This window comes from Ctenocephalides felis, unplaced genomic scaffold (genome assembly GCF_003426905.1).
Source record: "Ctenocephalides felis isolate EL2017-DRISC unplaced genomic scaffold, ASM342690v1 CF-g0.4_SCAFFOLD_02568, whole genome shotgun sequence".
NCBI lineage: Eukaryota > Metazoa > Arthropoda > Insecta > Siphonaptera > Pulicidae > Ctenocephalides > Ctenocephalides felis.
The window spans coordinates 3,813-22,523 of NW_020538722.1; the positions used below are offsets into that span (position 1 = coordinate 3,813).

The window sequence follows — 18,711 nt, forward strand, 5'->3', positions numbered from 1 at the left end:
CATTTTTTTTTATTAAACTTGATAGAAAAATTTTAATTAATAAAATTATTTGTTCAATGTAAGTGTAATTCATGAACTAGTTTTATCACTTGGGAATGCATTTTTACATGCAAGAGTTCACAAATCTTTTTGATAGTTCATGAAATTTTTGAGAATATTGAAAATGCTTGCTTTGTATTTTTCATGATTACCAACTCTCGTTAATGTTCTACTTATTTGTAAGATAAGTTATATTTTGTGTATAATAAAATACATAAATATGCGTTAAGGCGTTTAGACAATTACATGATCCGAAAAATTATGTAACCCATTAGTGAATAATTCCGTTATAGTGCCTGAAAGAGGACACGAAGACGATAGATAAAACTTGTGAACTAAAAATATTTATCACAAAATCTTACATATTTATGTCGTCCCATCTGCATCAGGCTGACCAGTCCACCATGCTTCCAGGCGATGCCGGGGGTCACATGGTATTCCTTTGACTACCACGCGAAAATTCTACAATCCTGAAATTAAATGAGAAAAAATTTATTAAGTATAGTCATTATGAATGATGACTATTGAGAGTGGTATGCATTTATTTATTTATAAATTACGAGGCTTTAGACCGTGAATATTTTCGCAACAAACACTCGGTCAAAATTATAATAACCCTCTTCGGCCATTTGTCCATTTTCCACCTTTTTACTGTTGCGAACGTATATTTGTTTTCAGTCACCATGACAAGTTACTATACGAATCGTCTACTGTAGGTATTCATACAGCATACAGTAAATATAAACATAACTTTTATATAAAAACACTAGATAAGTGTATTATTAATAAAAATATATATTAAGTTGACAATACAATTACTGAATCTTGTTTACACATTTCATGTTCTTTCTACCGGCGGAAAGTAATTCCACTACGATACACATCTCCAAATTTAATACGTCCGAAAAGTTATAATAAAAAAATTATTACAAATAAAAACCAAACTCTTTTGACTACAATCCAATAGATAACTCGATGAATCTGAATATACATCAAAAATGTTTTAGAAAATGCTTGAAAAATTTTTAGAATACTTTGTAATAATGAAAGACTTACCATGTTATAAGTGTTGTCACCACAAGCTCTGGATACAAAATAATATCATCACGAGTTGTATGCCGCTTATATACCCAATTGTGGGGCCAAGAACGCGCCATAACTGCAATTTGTTACCACCTTCATAATAAAATTCAAATTCAAATTCGAATTGAAAATATGTTATCAAACGGGTGTCGAATATTCGGTTGGTATCTTATTTTTAGAAATAATTCAGGTTCAGAACCATTGACAAAATCGCAAACAAACTGCCTTTTTGTTATTACTTATTACTTATACTTACATGCGACATAACTATTGGATTGGTGAAAAATTAATAAAACGAGATGAAGGCGAAATTTCGTTTTAAGAAAAGTGGCATGAACGATATTTATGATATACTTAATATTTTGAGTAAGTATAAATTTTTATTAACATTTATGAGTGATTTACAAGTATATTTTTGAGAAATACTTTGAATATAATACATTATTCGACGCGCGATTAATGTACATAATGTACGCTCTAAAAGCGCTGTGCAAATGCAAACATTGATGAATTTTAATAATTGAACCACTTTTTGTACCATGTTTGTTAAGGGAAACAACTTTATCACTATGCAAGTTTCATTAATATTATCGAAAAAATGTTTCAAAAAGTGATTGCGGAGAACCGATTTTTTTCAAATTCTAATAAGCACAATTTCAAATTTTTTAAATCTAACGTTTTTGACGATCAAGATACACATTTATTAATTAAAAGTTGAATGAAATAAACCAACTAATTGGTAAACAATAATTTGCATCAATATTATTATATGGCTTGAAAAACATATTAACTATAATAACAAAATACGTGTTTGTTTGCTTCATTTAGGATACACTTTTACCCAAAATTTAAATTTAGAACACAAAGTATACATTTAATCCAGATTAAGTTTTAAGAAGAAAATAGTCCATAACATGTATTTTGTCGCATTTTTGTGCAACGTATATTCGAAGATAACCATAAAAACTACAAAGATTAAATTCATTCCATACATACATCACGTAATAGACTAGATAAAGATATACTTTTGTTATGTTGTTTTCGTTATTCACCAAATTTAATTACTATTGGCACGTTCCAATGCACGAAAAAGATTTAAACATCAATAAGAGAATTGTCATACTCTTTGATAAAGAGTAAATAGATTTGACTGATTTAATGTAATTTATACATACTTACTATCATTACTATAACACTGTTTTTTTTTTAAAAAAAATTCTGCCTTTTTGGTAAGTGTTAGTGCACGTTGGTACAAATCAACTTTCCGATGGTTGCATGTAAGTACACTTATCTAAACCAACTATCTGATAAATTTTCTTCTAGGTATGTAATCAACAATTTATTAAACCATTTAAATAGTTATACATTTAGTTATACCTATACTATCCTCTATCATTAAGTATAAAATGGTATTTAAAATAGATTATTATTTTAAAAAAACATGAATTATTAAATGTATTTACATTAAATGTCCTATAACTAACATAAAGTGCTATTGCACTTGACAACTTTTGTTTTCCTCATTTATTCTAACCGTTCCTGAACTGGTGTTAATAATAATAGAGTAATGCTCGTATGGTTTAAATTTTTGAACAAATGAATGATACGGATTTTGCCACAGCCATAAAAAGAATTTTTATGACATTTTTTAGATTTGTCATAGCAATTGTATGAATTAAGTTATATTTTATTATGACTGAAAAATTATCCATTAATTCTATAATCGAGCTCCTATAAATACATACAATATTTTATAAATATGGAATGCTCATTTAAGATTATGATTATTATTTTTAATGTTGAATATGTGATGCAATAATATTATTGTTATTTCCGCATATAATGGCTGAAATAATTTATTGTTTTTATATAAAAAATAAGCTAAATCTGTCATTTTTAGTTTGTTGATCAAGATAATTGCGTTTCATTTCTTATTTATAATATTTATATAAATTACGAGCTAAAAATAATTAAGTATGATCTGATAAATTACAATTTTTATTTAGTACCTTCGAATAAATAAGAAAACTAAATACAAAACTATTGGGTTTGGCAAAATGATTCGATTTCTTAATGCTACAAGACGACGTCAAAAAGATGTCAAAAAAACAAATACACCGATTTTTAAAAAAAATGCTGATCTCTTGCGAATAAAATGTTGATGTTTGAACACACATACACACACATGTGTTCACACATATATATTATACATGAATATAATACATACACGCACACACACTATATATATATATATATATATATATATATATATACTCGTATATGAACATTTGTATATGTAGCTACATCGTCGAAGTTACATATGCGTATCAATACAAATATTCATATGACAAATGAATGATAAATGTGTTGAGTTTTGATGGCGTTTTTACAAATGCTGATGATTTGAGAATAAAAACACAAAATTGTGGTTTCTACAAAAAGTCGTATTTTATTGGCTGAATAAAAAGGACACTTAGAAACACGAACCCTGCTGCCATCAGCAGACTTGTTGCAGGGTAGGTATAATCTCCAAATTTATTTGCAAACACACACATGGAGACACACATACATAATTTGAATCATATATTTCAATGTATGCATAAGACCCAATCAAAGGGTCTATTTTTGATACCGATATTCTAATGAGTATAATTACTTAATAATGATAGATACAAATAAAACTTACAGTTATGTATACAAAGTTCTCGATACTTGAATTATTCAAGTTACAGAAATCATTAAAACCAAATTAGTTTTAAAAAATTTTAATTATAAAATTTAATCGATTTCTATACAATCAAACGATTCAAGTGTTATTTAGCATGTGTTTGCTAAATATCGAATTAAATACTCGAATACAAAATATTATTATAAAATTCCTTTAGTTTATTATTTATATCAATAAATTTATTTTATAATTTACATAATTTTCAAACTCCAAATACATGGCGATCATGCCTTAAGCCACTTGAATAATCACTAATTTTTAGACACATTGACTGACTTTAAATACGGTAATTAGTAAAACTATTTCTCTACATGCATTTCACTTGCATTTTTATTCGCTAAATTATTTATACTATTAGACAATTATATAAATGTATATCTACATCAAAACTTAGTGATTCATGGCTGCAAGATGATCACGTATTATTTCTTCGAAATTTGAAAATTTGACTTCTAAATCTACGAACAAAATTTATGCACCAATAGTAAAATAATTTAATAAACGTTCTCAGTCGATTTCTATTTATATAAAAAAACCAAACGGAACTATGATTGTTTCAATAATATGTTATACACATATACGAGCATGAATATATACATACACTCGTACGCAGTTTAGACACAAAGTACATATATATATATATATATATATATATATATATATATATATATATAAACGTAGATTGTAATTTTTTGAAGTACGTAAAAAACATCTCTCAACAAAATACTTCATCATGTAATGCTGGTACATAATACGCTCTTAAGAGGCGTTTCTTCACGAATGTCAGAATAAGAAGTACTGCTATATATTTGAATAAAAACTCAGTTCGGTTACTTCCGCATTTGATTACTGAGAGATTTTGTTTGAATATTAGTTGCTTAATTTTTCATCACGTATACCATGGCACTGGCTATCGTTAAGCTTTAATTTAAAGTTTATGCAATAAATTTGCGATAAATTCACATCATAATTTAGTAAAATAATTAAGGATTTAAAAATCTTCATCTTCTTCGGCGGCTCGACGCTGCAGCAATCATTTGCCTCAGCATTGGTTCTGGACTACAAACTTTAGGTTCACACTGCATTTGCCCGTCTCCTCCGCATCTATGAATATTAAGAAATTTGTAATACATATTCTCGGAACGGAACATATCGCTAGTGTAGTAGATTAAGTTTTAGGTATAAAGCATGATATTTAAATATAATACTCACATGCAATGAAGACATGGCCCACTGGCGCTACGTACAACCTCTCCTACAGTGTACGCCTGACCGCCTATTTGACAACCCGTTTTGGTCGCAGCGCCGTTATAGGCGTGATGCGAGAAGTGCGGCGGCAGCGTCGTTGTCGTCGTCGTCGTAGTCGTCGATACATTTAATACAGTTGCCATTGATACAGGACATTCGTATCTGAGCAATAAAATCAATAGATTAATTTTAAATACAATACTATAATTCATCAACATTTTATTTGAGGTTTGTCAAAATTATTCGACGTTGTAAATGTTATCGATTTTAACATTCATTCTCGTGTTCAAGAAAAATATAAAAAAAACATTGAAAAGATAATTCAAGATATTTCTAGAAATTCTATTAAGAATTACAAACCTTGGACAACAAAAACCGGATATTGGTTCTTCATGGCAACCTCGAATTGGAGGCGGACAGCTCTGTTGCAGACAAATTATATCACTGCGGAAACAGAAACAGAAATCACAGGGATCATCTCTTGGAATTTGCTGAGCGCTAACGTAAACCTTTCCTCCATATCGGCAAGTACCCGGGCCAAAAGCAGCGTCTTGTTCATCGTTTTCGTCTTCATAATCTTGACCATAAGACGGTTGAGGAAATTGGTTGTCTAAATGTTCATCGCCAGTGGATTCATCGACTAAAGTATGGTTTTGCAAGAACGGATCGTGTTCTGGAATATTGTGATCATGCTCAATGTGCTCCTCCATGATTTCGGGTTCTTTATGCAGATCATCTATGTGATCGTCAACTGTTAAAGATTCATCAGATATGGAATGACTATCAACGTTTGCTTCTTCATCTGAACCGACTTCATCATCAGCATGTAACACTTGAGATACTTCAGGTTTATCAGTTTTATCAACGTTCTCGTCTTTGTGGTGGTCATCGGAAGGATCCGACACATTTGGACTAGTAGCAGTAATGTGTTCTTTGTGCGTAGTGGAATCGGTAATTTCATTCAGTGTATCCTTATTCATTTCAGATTCATCGTCCTTGAGAGACAAATTTACATCAGGTTCAATTGAACTATCTTCTGAATCTGGTTTTTCAATATCTGGTGATTCAACTTTTGTGTCTTCTACTAGTTTTGTAGTATCCTTTGTACTTGTTTCAGATATGATTTCTTTTTCATGTTCCTCCGCGTCTGAAATAATATCATTTTCAGTAGAAATATCTGCAATGCTATCATCGTGGGAATGAGCTGGCAAAATTTCTTGTTGTGATAAATCATCCTTTGATGTTGTCATGTTTTCAGATTGTATTCTATCATTTATATCAATATTTTCTGAACTAATGCTTGTCGGCAATGGTTCCGATTGCATTTCCGGAGCGGCAGTTGCAACGTCATCTAACTTATGAGTTTGCATCTCGTCCAAATATCCCTCCGAAGTTGCCTCTTTAGTTTGTTCTTCCGTATGATGATCTGTAAAGTATATACATGTATGTTTATATTATATATATATATATATATATATATATATATATATATATATATATAAGGTGATATAAAAACAACGTAAAACTTTAATTTTAATAAAAATTAAAATTACCCTTAATCAAACGATTATTCTACTTTAAAACCTTAACCGGCGTTCTTTAAAAGACAGTTTATTAAAACAAATATTTATTAATAAATACTAAAATAATAATAATAATAATTTTCTATACCTGACTCTTCTGGACGATGATCTACAACAGCGGTGCTTGCGTTATCTGAAATGTCATTTTCGCTTGGCGATCTGGTAACATGAGTTTCTGCCATATAACTGTCTGATTTTAAGGTAACTTGTTCAAAACCTTCACACACATAAGTGGGACAGCAATCAAGCCCGTGATATACTGGTTGGCATCTAACCATATTGGGTGGAGGCGGCGCACAATTGATTGCATCACATTTTATAACGCTACTCAAACAGAAGCACCCAATTTGACATTTATTATTCGAAGGAATAGAGGTATTATTTGCATAAGTTACACCTTCCACTAAACATGAACCTTCTCCTGGTATTGCAGCTGGCTTATATTGTAGTAAATCTTCATCCTCTTCAACTAGTTCTTCTTTATCTTGTTCAGGCGTCGTAGCATCTACGTTTTGATCTTCTGAAAGAAGTGAATTTTTATCACTTGGTTCTGTTATCTGAGAATCAGATAAATCGGTTTGATGAGTAGGGGTAGTAAGTTTTGTCGATTCTTTTTCTTCTGTTTCAATATTGGAACTATATGTAGTTACTTGAATCTTATTATTATCTGATATTGCATCAATATTTTCATCAATTTGTGATACAGCATCATTATTTTCATCAGTAGGTAAGTTAATATGCGTTGATTCAGGAGCCAATGTTGGTTTATCATCTACCGACTTTTCAGCATCCAACGTATCGGGCATATCAGAACTAGCTACAGTTGGTCTCGAAGTTGAGTGAGATGCATCTATATCTGAAGTCACTGAATCCAAGCTATCGTTATCTTGTATCTCAACAGGTGATTTAATTGATGATGATTCTAATATCGGGTGAGAATCATCTTCATCTTCAGATTTATCCGGTGTTTCTTTAGTTTGCTCAGCTGAAATTGGACCATCCGATTCTTGTGTAGCTGCTTCACTACTTGATATTGAAGCAGTTGTAGATTGAATTTCATTTGATTCATGTTGTTCTGATTCAGAATCTTTATTTTCTTCAGTAGATGGTTCACTGTCGTGTGAGCTATCTGTAAGATTTTGATCTAATTCTGATTTTACATCGTCAGATGGATCTTTGATTTGTTCTCCAGATTCACTAACATCAGGTATTTTAGTTTCCAATAAGTCTGTAACATCTTCAACAGTAGTTTGATGCTCTTCGGATGGTTTAGAGTCATCGTTTTTAGTTTTTTCAGCATCTGGAAGAACTGTTGGTTTATTGTGAAGCAAAGAGTCTAACAATGGTCCAGAGGTAGATTGAGAATTAAAATCTACATTATTTTCGTCAGTTTGTGCATCTTTATTTTGTTCATTCGAATCCAAACTTTCCGTTAATGGAGATTTAGTTGAAGGTAATTCATCGTCATGACTTTCAACAGGTTCTGTGAATTTAGAAGTCGTTTCGTCAGACGATTGGTCCTCAAATAATGGCTTTGCAGTTGAAACGGAATCGTCCTGGTTATTTGAAGGGAGATTGTCTGATAATGGACTAGATGTTAAATGAGATTGATCTTCTAAAGACTCAATGTGAGAGTTATCTAAATCGTGTTCGTTAATTGAATCATCTAATAATGGCTTAGCAGTAGAGTAGATTTGACCTTGCTTATCTTCATCAGTTTCTTCGTGAACTCCTGATTGTTGAGTTACAGCATTTTCATCATGTACGCTTATTTCTGTAACAATGCTCATGCTAATATCATCAAATTCCTTATCGTTAGTTGGTTTGCTGTCTGCCAATTTTTCATCCTGATTTGTTATAGCAGAATTTTGATCATCTGACGATTGTTTTATATCATCATTTGTGCTTTCTGTTTGACTCTCAGAAATTTCAGTTGATGGGGTTTCAGTTTGTTGTTTTTCTATTTCAGATATCTTTTCATCGCTGATAGGTTTCTGAACATCGGATTCCATTATTTGTTCATCTTTTTCGGGTATATTTTCTTCGCTAATAGGTTTCTGAACATCGGATTCAATTTCTTGTTCATTTGTTTCAGATATCTTTTCATCGCTGATAGGTTTCTGAATATCGGATTGCTTTTCATCATCTACACTTTCGGTTACAGATGTGTCTTCTAAAGAACTGTGAGTTTCTTCTTCTTGAATATTCGTCTTTTCATCACTGTCTACTTCGGTTTCTTTATCACCTGGCTTGATAACATTAAAATCGGGAGAAACCGCAGTTTCAGTTACTTGATCTTCAGTTACTTCGTTCGTTTTACCTTCAGTAGAAGATGTTGATATTTCTGATAATTGAGTAGGCTTGACATAAGATTCATTAATATCTCCAGGGACGCTGCTTTCTGTAATAGTGTGTTCTTCATTCTTGATGTCATCGTTGCTCAGTATAGTACTTACATCTTCTTCGTTGTTGTATTCAATTTCTGACCCTGGTTTTTGTTTTGTTAATGAATCATGTTCAGTTTTAGCATTTTCTTCAGTGCTAGATGAAAAAGTACTGCCTAAATTATTTTCATCCAATGTTGTAGAGGTTTGGAACTGCACTTCTTTTTCTGTATGAGACTCTACATCCTTTTCAGGTAATGCATCTTGTTTTGTAAGTTCTTCATCAATGATATGGGCAGTGGGCAAATTTTCATCTAAAACTAGAGGCTCGTCATGTTTTGATTCATCAATTGAAGTTGTTGGGCCTTCAGTATGTTGCTCTTTGATATCAGACACTTCTTCTTCCTTATCTATTGGAATTTGTTCCTTACTTGGTATTTGAATAGTTTGAATAGGACTATCTTCTTCACTTTCTTTTTGATCCTGTGTTGAAGACGTTTCTTCGAATGGAATTTTCGAATCTTCTTTCGTATCATGATGTTGTTCTATATCTTGAGACATTATCTCTACTTTTTCTTCATTCAATTTATTTTCATCATCTTCGGCTTTATGTTCATCCGTTTCTTCTGGCAATTTATCCGCCGGTTCTGCTGGGTATGATTGCGATGCAGATTCAGAAATTTCTTCTTCTAATTTTTCGGTGCTGTCATGCACTTTATGTGATTCAGAATACAATTCTTCGGTGGTTTGCTCAGAACCTTGAATTCCTGATGGTGTTTGAGAATCGAGTTCCTGCGGTTTAATATCATCTGAACTAGTCACATGTTGCTCAACCTGACTGTCGATATCACTTACATCTTTCATCTCATTTTCATTTTTGCTTTCATCTATTACAACATCATTATTCAATTGTTCCACATTATCTAATGAACTAGGAGTAGCCTTACTACTTTCCTCTAAATCAATTTTTTCCTCATCTTTTTCGTCAAGTTGTTCCAGTTTTGTTTCTTCAATTTCACTTTCTTTTGTCGCACTCTCATGCAATTTTTCAGATGTATGCATTTCGAGCTCATTATCCTTTTCAGAATAATTGTCTTTTTCAGTTACAGTTTGCTCCATTTCTTCATTCTTTTCAGTATTGTATATAATGGTATCAGTTTCCCCTGCAGGTTCAAGGATTGAATCTAAGTTTTCGTTATTTTCAGTCATTTTTTCTTTTTCTGTATTATTCATGTCTGTTTCTTTATCATCTTTCATATTTGTCTCATCGTCCATATTTTTCAAATTTTCCTCCGTGGTTGGAATATGTGATAAATTATCTGAAATGGATTGAACATCTTCAACGTCTGCTTCACTCGATGAGTGAGAAATGCTGTCTTCTGAAACAGTTGATTCTGGTAAACTTTCATAATCTCCTTCGTCAACATGTTTTGTCGAACTTTCAACGATATCTTGATTTAAATCTGTCTCTTCCTTTTCATTTATATAAGTTTTATCTTGATCTGTTGGTACAGATTCAGAATTAATTCTATTGTCTAACTCAGAGATTTGATTTTCTGAAGATTTTTCAGGTATTTGAAGTAGATTATCATCATCAGTTAATAGAGGTTTTTCAGTTGTATAATCAGGTTTATTATATACATTTGTACTAGCATCAGTTTGGTGTGGTAGATCATCAATATGTAATTGCTCATCTTTGCTATCATCCAGTTTCTCTTCATTCGCTTCTTTTTGTTCATTTTCACTTTCTAGCTCTTCTTTAGTTTTTTCGCTAATTTCGGGTTGTTCTACGATTGCTATAGATTCATCCAAAACATTTTGTTTTTTATCATCCATATCGTCCTTATTTTCTGATATTTCTTCCGTTGAAACTGGTGTAATGGACTCTTCTAAAATATTTTCATTCGAATCTTCCTTATTGTCAGTATCTTTCATGTCTAATATTTTCTCATCTTCGGATGCAGATTGTACATCAGATTCAATTAAAGCAGGCTTTGCATTCTCAGTTGTCACAGTTTCTAAATCAACTGAAGTTTGTTCTTCAGAAGGTTTCATATCCTGACTTTCAGGCAATTGAGATGGGATCTCTTCCTTCATTTCATTGGTTTGATCGGTTTCTACAGCTTTTTCTACTGAAATTTGAGATGATGTCGTTTCTGTGTTATATGTGATTTCTCCTTGCTCATCAACTGATTGTACATCACCTTCAAGTAAGTTGGTTTCATCGCCCACCGATGTTTGCGTAGTTGAGGTATCCATCGAGATTTCTTTCTTGTCTTCCGGTGAAGATGCTTCGTCTAATTCAGATATTTTCTTATCACTTGTACCTTCGGAATCAATAATATCGTTTGGTGTACTCAAGATATCTTCCTGTATAACGTGGTCTTCTGTCTCCGGTGTTGATGTTTGCGTTCCCTTTTCAATAAAACTTATATTTTGTTCTCCAGGTGTAGTGTTGAATTCGTTTTCATTTTGTTGTTCTATTGGACCAGTTTCTTGTTTAATTTCATCGATGTTCTCAGTTGGTTTGGCATTGCTCTCTTCAGGAGCTGTATTATCTCCTACCGTGAGTTTTTCTTTTTCAGATATTGATTGAGCAGCAAGTGTAGTAATTTCAATAATATTGTCATCTGATTGAGTTATAAAATGTTTATCGTTTTCTTTATTCAAATCATGAACGGTTTCGTCGGTGTCATTTATTTCGTCTGATGGATACGAATCTGACGGCTTTTCTGTAGATTCCAAAAATTTGTTTGTAATCAGTTCCGGTGGCATATGTGTTACTTGACTTTCTGAATGCATTTTTTGGTCAGTTTCTACAATACCCGCCATAGCCATAGCGTCTTGATTTTCTGTAGAATCATCGTGCTCATGATCTACTTCATTTTCGTTTTCATAACCTTCGCTAAAAACTTTAGCTGTTGTACTTTCTGGAGGTAGTTTTGTTGCAGTATAATTTGGTAAGTCTTTATCTAATGTCTCAAGAGGATGAACTTCATTATCTGTTTCGGTATATTGCTCTGTTGAGATAGATTGATCTACTACCTTGTCTTCTGAGTCTTTTTCGGTTAACAAAGCATTATTTTCAGTCATTTGATCCACCAAGTTTTTATCACTAATTGGTGATGCTTCAGTTGCAAGGGGTATGCTGTGATCGACAAATTGAGTAGTATGTTCATCATCTTGAAGGGTGCCACAAATGTACGTGTCGGGGCAACACTGGCCATTTCTTGGTGGAAGAGCAGTACAATTTTTGCCTTCGTTTTCTAAAGGAGTTCCACATTCTTGTACAGCACAAACTATGTCTCCTCTCATGCAATAGCAATGTTCACAAGGTTTATCCGTTATTATTAAAGTGCCATCGGCGTATTCTTCATTATTATGCATACATGATTGTGATATTGAAGATATCGTAGTAGTTGGCAATAAGTATCCCGGCGTTGGTCTGACAGTAGTGGTAGTATCATCCAATTGAAGCAACTCTTCATCGTGATCTGTTAAAATAATAATATCTTTCAATTACTATGAAAGTAATATATATATATATATATATATATATATATATCATATTATATTATATAATATTATATGTATATATAATAGTCAGGCACAGATATTTCAAACTGAAAATCAAGCAATGCAATAAAATTTCGAACATTTCGAAGAGATTGTAATTTCTATTTGAAAGCAAAAATATTTAAACATATCATATTAATTCATCTTAATCATAATAAATATTATTTGCATACCACACTCATATCGCTCTGGACAGCACAATCCCTTCTTATAAATCGGTGTGCATCCAGGCACATGTAAAGTACATTCTTGCATAACGCATGTCGTAGAATTTCTAATGCAGTAACACAATTCACATGGATTATGTGGATTGGAAGGCAACCTGGCTCCATCGGGATAAAACTTGTTCTTGATACTGCATCCGTATGTATTGAGATGTCCTACGTCGGTCGACGATGCCGTCGATGTCATTAATTCTACTGGCACTGGAAAGGTTTCGATCAAGTTATTGCAATTCAGTTCTTTCATGCAAGACTTATTATTGTATGCGATAAGTTAGAAATATTTACCTTCCGGGCAAGTTATCACAGGACAGCATTGGTCTTCACGTTTCTCGATTACGCAATCTAATCCGATCGGTTTGGTAAATGGACATACCCTCAGGTAGCACATCAGCATTCGATTGTGACATGTACAGTTGAGGCATGGCTCGTTCGTTATTATTCTATCTGATTCTTCGTAATGCTGATAATTATAATAACATCCCGAAGTCTCTGCAAAATCATACTGATATTAATATCATTGAAAACAAATTCACGTTTGTATATTAAGATAAAATAAACTTGAAAAATTCAGTATACGTTTAAATATTTTTGAACATCTAATACGATTCTCAACAAGGGTTCAAGGCTCCTGTGGTGAAATAGAAAAACATAGCAACAATTTCCTGAGAATATTGTAAATTGCCCACAAATGTTCTGTACTATTGTCTGAAAATATTGTAGATTGTCTAAAACTGTTGTGATTAGTCTGAAAATATAATAGATTGTCTGAAAGTGTTGCAGATTGTGCGAAAATGTTGTAGAATTAGATATTTCTTGTAGCTAATAAGTAAAAGTTGCGATAAACTATGAATTTTAAGCAATGATAAGTTCTAAGTCTCACTTCTTTGCGGAGGAACTCTACGCGTCATATTTTTTATATAAAAAATGACACAATGTTATTTAAGCTAATGAAGTTTATATTTTAGATATTTATCAACTTTCCGTAAGGTAAGTTATTGTAATCGTCCAAATTTCGAAATAGAAAATTTTAGCATATCTTCACGTTTTGAAGGTTTCTGAACATTTTGGCATACCTTAGCAAAAATGGATATGTGTGTGTGTTTATATGTATGTATACAATTTTTCGTCTACGTTTTCGGGCGCACGGATCAACCGATTTGGATGGTTCAAAAAACATTCGATTTCTATTGACAGGGAGATGTGCTGATTAGTTATTGGCAAAGGCCGTTATATATATAATAATATATATATATATAAGTATTTAAATTATGTTTTCCAACCAACTGAACTAAATTAAAAATAATTAATCAAAGATCTAAAATATTTTTCGTTATTATTCTGTGTCCGTTTGCTTGATGAATGAGATGCTAAAAACATTAATTCTTGTTTTAAGTTTATAATAGTTAGATTTTGGCATTCTTGGAATACTAAATGTGATTACCTCAGCTTTAAAAACCTAATTGACGTCAACGTCCACTGCCTCCGACAACAAACTTAGTCATTTCTTTTGTATTAAACACGAATGGCAAATGTTAACATCTTCAATTGGTGTCATTAACATTTCTTATGATGACAAAAAATTTCGTAAGTGACACTTATTTTTGGATTTTGTATCTGAACCATTTGAATAAATAATTAAAACTGTTTTCTAAACTAACAGAGATAAAAGCCTTAGTATTTTCTAATTCAAAAATTATATTTAAGTGTTTAAAAAATAGACAAATATGTAAAATTGTTTTACTAATAATTGCTACATACGAGACGTGCTATCCTAAAGAGCATAAAGCATAGGCCTTTTAAAGATCATACTTATATTGTTCAAAAATATTAAGTTTATTTCTTGTAGGATGTGAATATGGAAAATTATTCGATGTATGTATTACACTATTATGTATTAGGGCAAAGTGCCTTAATCTTTTTATTTTTTTTATTCATTTATTAACTTCCCGTAGGGCAAGTTATAGTAATGGCAAAAAAATCGAAAATAAAAATTTTTATATATCCTTACGTTTCAAAACATTCTGAACATTTTGGGATACCTTAGAAAAAATGGATGCATATGTGTGTGTGTGCGTGTATTTATGTGTGAGCGGATACTAATTTTCGTCGACGATTTCAGGAACACGGATGAAGCGATTTGAATAATTCAAAAACCATTTGATTCGTATTGATAAGGAGACGTGCTGATTAGTTTTTGGCGAAGACAGGTCTAGCCATTTCGAAGATACGTGGCAAAAAGTGCAAAAAATGGTAACTCGGTTTTTAAGAGAACGGAGAAGATGAAGAATTGATCAAATTTTCATGAAGGCAGGTCTAGCGGTTTCGAAAAAAGTAAAAAAAAATGCCATTTGGCCGTCAAAAATGATCATTAGCCGCGGCGCTTACGCGCTTTGACATTTTTCTCTATGCAGTTAAAGCAGTACGATTGCTTTGAAAAAAAAAGTTCAGAATTTACAAAATATGTCAAAATAAAGAAAACATTTTTTTTCAAAAAATTTTTTTTTCAAAAAAATAGTAATTTTTTGTCAAATTTATAGTTTCTCAAAAAATCTAATTTGTTCGAAGTAAATTTTTTTCAACAATGTTAATCTTTTTAAAAAAAATATAATTTTTGGTACGGGAAGTTTCAGCAATTTGCCTTAAGGCACGATGCCATGCGCCCCACTAGTTATTATACAGCAATGAGAACAGTAATTACATTCTATGAGCTGCTCTGCTAAAATAAATTTATTAAATAGATTTATTAAAAAAATATAGAAATTGTTCCATTAAACAGTTTGCTAGATTTTCTAAATTTGAGTATGCAATGTTCCAATAATTCTATTTAATTGATCATTTAATATCAAGATTATTATCTCTTCTTGAAATAGTTTGCATATTAATATTTGAGTGAGTGATGAAATAATTTCATAGGATTGTTCTTTATTTTACAATAATTTTTACAAACTATAGTAATTTAAATCAAAATATTTTAATGATTTTTCAATACGTCGTGTCGGTTGATTGCAAATTTTATTAGCATGTGCAGTAGTTAAAAATGATGGAATTTCCAGCAAAATATTATAAAATAAAATTCATATAAATATTATCTGTTTTACGATTCATTTATTGAGTATTGTAAATTTTAATAAACATTGTAATAACGGAGAATCAAGCAAAGTTTGAGAAATAAATCGGAAAAAATATAAAAGAAATACTCAAAGTGGATGGAAATATTACCATTGTATTCTTCAGCAACATTAACTACTAAAATATCAATAGTCGTTGCTTTTCGAGCGAGATGTCGGCACTATATTATAATCATTGAACACGAATTGTCCGGACTAATAACCTGTATATATATATATATATATATATATATATATATATATATATATATATATGCATATATATACGTAGTAAATCCTCCTAGTATATATATATATATATATATATATATATATATATATATATATATGCATATATATACGTAGTAAATCCTCCGATAACGCGGATTTAACAATAATGGGTAATCCAAGCTAATTCATAGTGCGTTTTACATGGTCTAGAGACCGGCTATCGTGTTGTATGGGAACCGTGTTATAAGAAATTTGTGATAAAAAATAAAAATTATTTTGTATTGAATAAAAGGGTATATATGTAAGGATATTATACAAAATGGAACAAATACTAAACTATAAATTTCCAACAAAAAAAATTTCAGACATGAAAAACACTACTAAAACCGATGTCGTACACAGCCATAATATGAATTGGCATATTTATATATCGATAATAAAATTTTTACTAAAACCTTTCACAATAATTAGTGACTGGAGTAAGTTTGGCAGGCCGTTGAAAGAAAACCGTGTTATAAGAGTATTATGTTATCGGAAGGCTATTGCACTTTTAGTTCCGGGTCTTAACAGAATGGAAATCGCGTTATCAAAGGGTTCTCAGAGTACCGCGTTGTCGGAGGGTTGACTGTATATCTATATCTATATAGAGATAGAAAAATGGTATATAGGTCCACTATCCATATCTCAAAAACAAGTGAAGTTAGGAAATTTTTAACAACAATATTTGAAAGTAGAGGGAAAAAGATGTATAACAAAGCCATCACCTTCATTCTTACGACGTTACTATCAGGACATAAACGGCAATGTTTGAAAATCCACAAATGTATTTTCTTTTGTTTTTTGGTTGTGAGCATTGTTGTTTAGCTTACGAGACCTTAATATAATTTTCAAGCGTACGTTATTAAATTGTTTTATAAGATGTATTGTTAATTTTGAGTAAGTTTAACAGTTTTTTATATATCTTATATAAAAACTAACACATGGGTGGGGTAAAAAGGACCAATTGAACCTTTACCCTGGCAAAGGTGCAACAATAAAAAAAAAAGTAAATAAGAAAGTAAATTTGGTTTACAAAAGCAATTTTACAAACGATAAATTGAATAAATAGTAATTCCAACTCAAAAAATACTAGATCGATGTTATCTCTGTAAAAATTGTACCCATGAAGTTTATATTTTGCATTGGTTGAATATAATTCAGCTATTATTTAGTAACATCTCTTCAAAATTAAAAAGAAGACAATGACCTGTTTGCTCCTTTGTATATGGGGCAAAAAGGACCAGGTGAAATTTTTGAAAAACAGCATAAAACAAAACATTTCTACAACGACGATTTAGCTGGAAGTTTGAAGTTTCACTAAACATTGTCAGACAGTTGTTTGTTTGATATGATATGTGTCATTTGTTGTGATATAATTGGTTTGGTTTTTACAATATAATTGCTCAAAGTCAAATTGGACCTTTTTGCCCTGCCCTATCCTATAGGAAGACCGTGCTAGACTTTCATATAATTCTAGTCATACATGTCGTAAGCAATATTCTATGTTATAGGCCTTTCCATTATAAATAATTATCATGAAAAATCTGTTTTAATTTGACCATATAATATTAATAACTAAGCATAAAATTCGCGCATATTTTTAAGTATGATTCATCAGCTACCACGGGTTTTTATTAATTTTTAATTTGTTCAATGCGATTATTACTCAATTAAGACAAGCGATGCAATGTCTAAAAAATACCAATGTTCATTTATGTAGAAATGTGATGTTAATTCCTTTAAATAAGACGTCAGAATGATCAAATATATATTTTGTAAATGACATCATTATAAATATTACAAAAAGCGACACCTTCGTCAAGGCTTTTCGATTTGGCCTTAATGAAAAAAAATGTTATACCAAGAGTTTTTATAAATGTAATTAATGGCGGAAGATGATCATTTCGCGCTTCCGTGTGAGGAGTCAAGTACGTTTTATTAAAACACAATTATTTCTATTATGATAAAATCGAAATAATTTTTAGAACTCTTACATTTCATAATTTTTTTAATTTGGCTACGGCAAAAAATGACATGTTAATTTATTGCGCGTATCTTAATTCATATAAATCATCATGTTTGTAATTACCATCACGAATAGACTTTTTTTTATCGAATTGTGAGTAAACTGTTATTAAGTTATTGTTATTAATTAATACGAATTTAATAATTTGTTGAACTCACCACCAAAATATTCGTCTAATGCTGTTTGGTCATCTTCCAATGCTGGTGCTGAAATAAATAAATAAATAAATAAATATTTAGTTAATTTCTTGTCGATAAAATTTGATATTTTCTGGAATAATTATTAATTTTTGGTAAGAAAAGAACATTTTTGATACGTTTAATTTCTACACACACACACACACACATATATATTAATTTAATATATTAATATAATAAAGTTATAATAAAAATATTAATTTAAGTTTGGAAAATAATTTATTACCTAAATATTTTACTTGATAA

At 31.0% G+C, this 18,711-nt stretch overlaps 1 protein-coding gene and 1 long non-coding RNA gene across 2 annotated transcripts; both read right to left on the minus strand.

Annotated features, from left to right (window-relative positions):
• Window positions 1–212: 212 nt before the first annotated feature.
• On the minus strand, window positions 213–1,139 carry LOC113381090. Its single transcript, XR_003367515.1, has 3 exons — window positions 1,096–1,139; window positions 402–509; window positions 213–335 (listed from the first exon to the last, which is right to left on the minus strand). It is a non-coding gene; the product is annotated as an uncharacterized LOC113381090 (long non-coding RNA).
• Window positions 1,140–4,717: 3,578 nt separating this feature from the next.
• LOC113381089 (titin homolog) lies at window positions 4,718–18,474 on the minus strand (the record flags this gene model as incomplete). The annotated part of the gene is made up of 7 exons (XM_026620074.1): window positions 4,718–4,954; window positions 5,063–5,260; window positions 5,459–6,524; window positions 6,770–12,559; window positions 12,815–13,066; window positions 13,151–13,354; window positions 18,427–18,474. Coding segments are annotated over 7 exons (7,661 nt in total), but the record flags the coding sequence as incomplete, so codon positions are not given.
• Window positions 18,475–18,711: the final 237 nt, after the last annotated feature.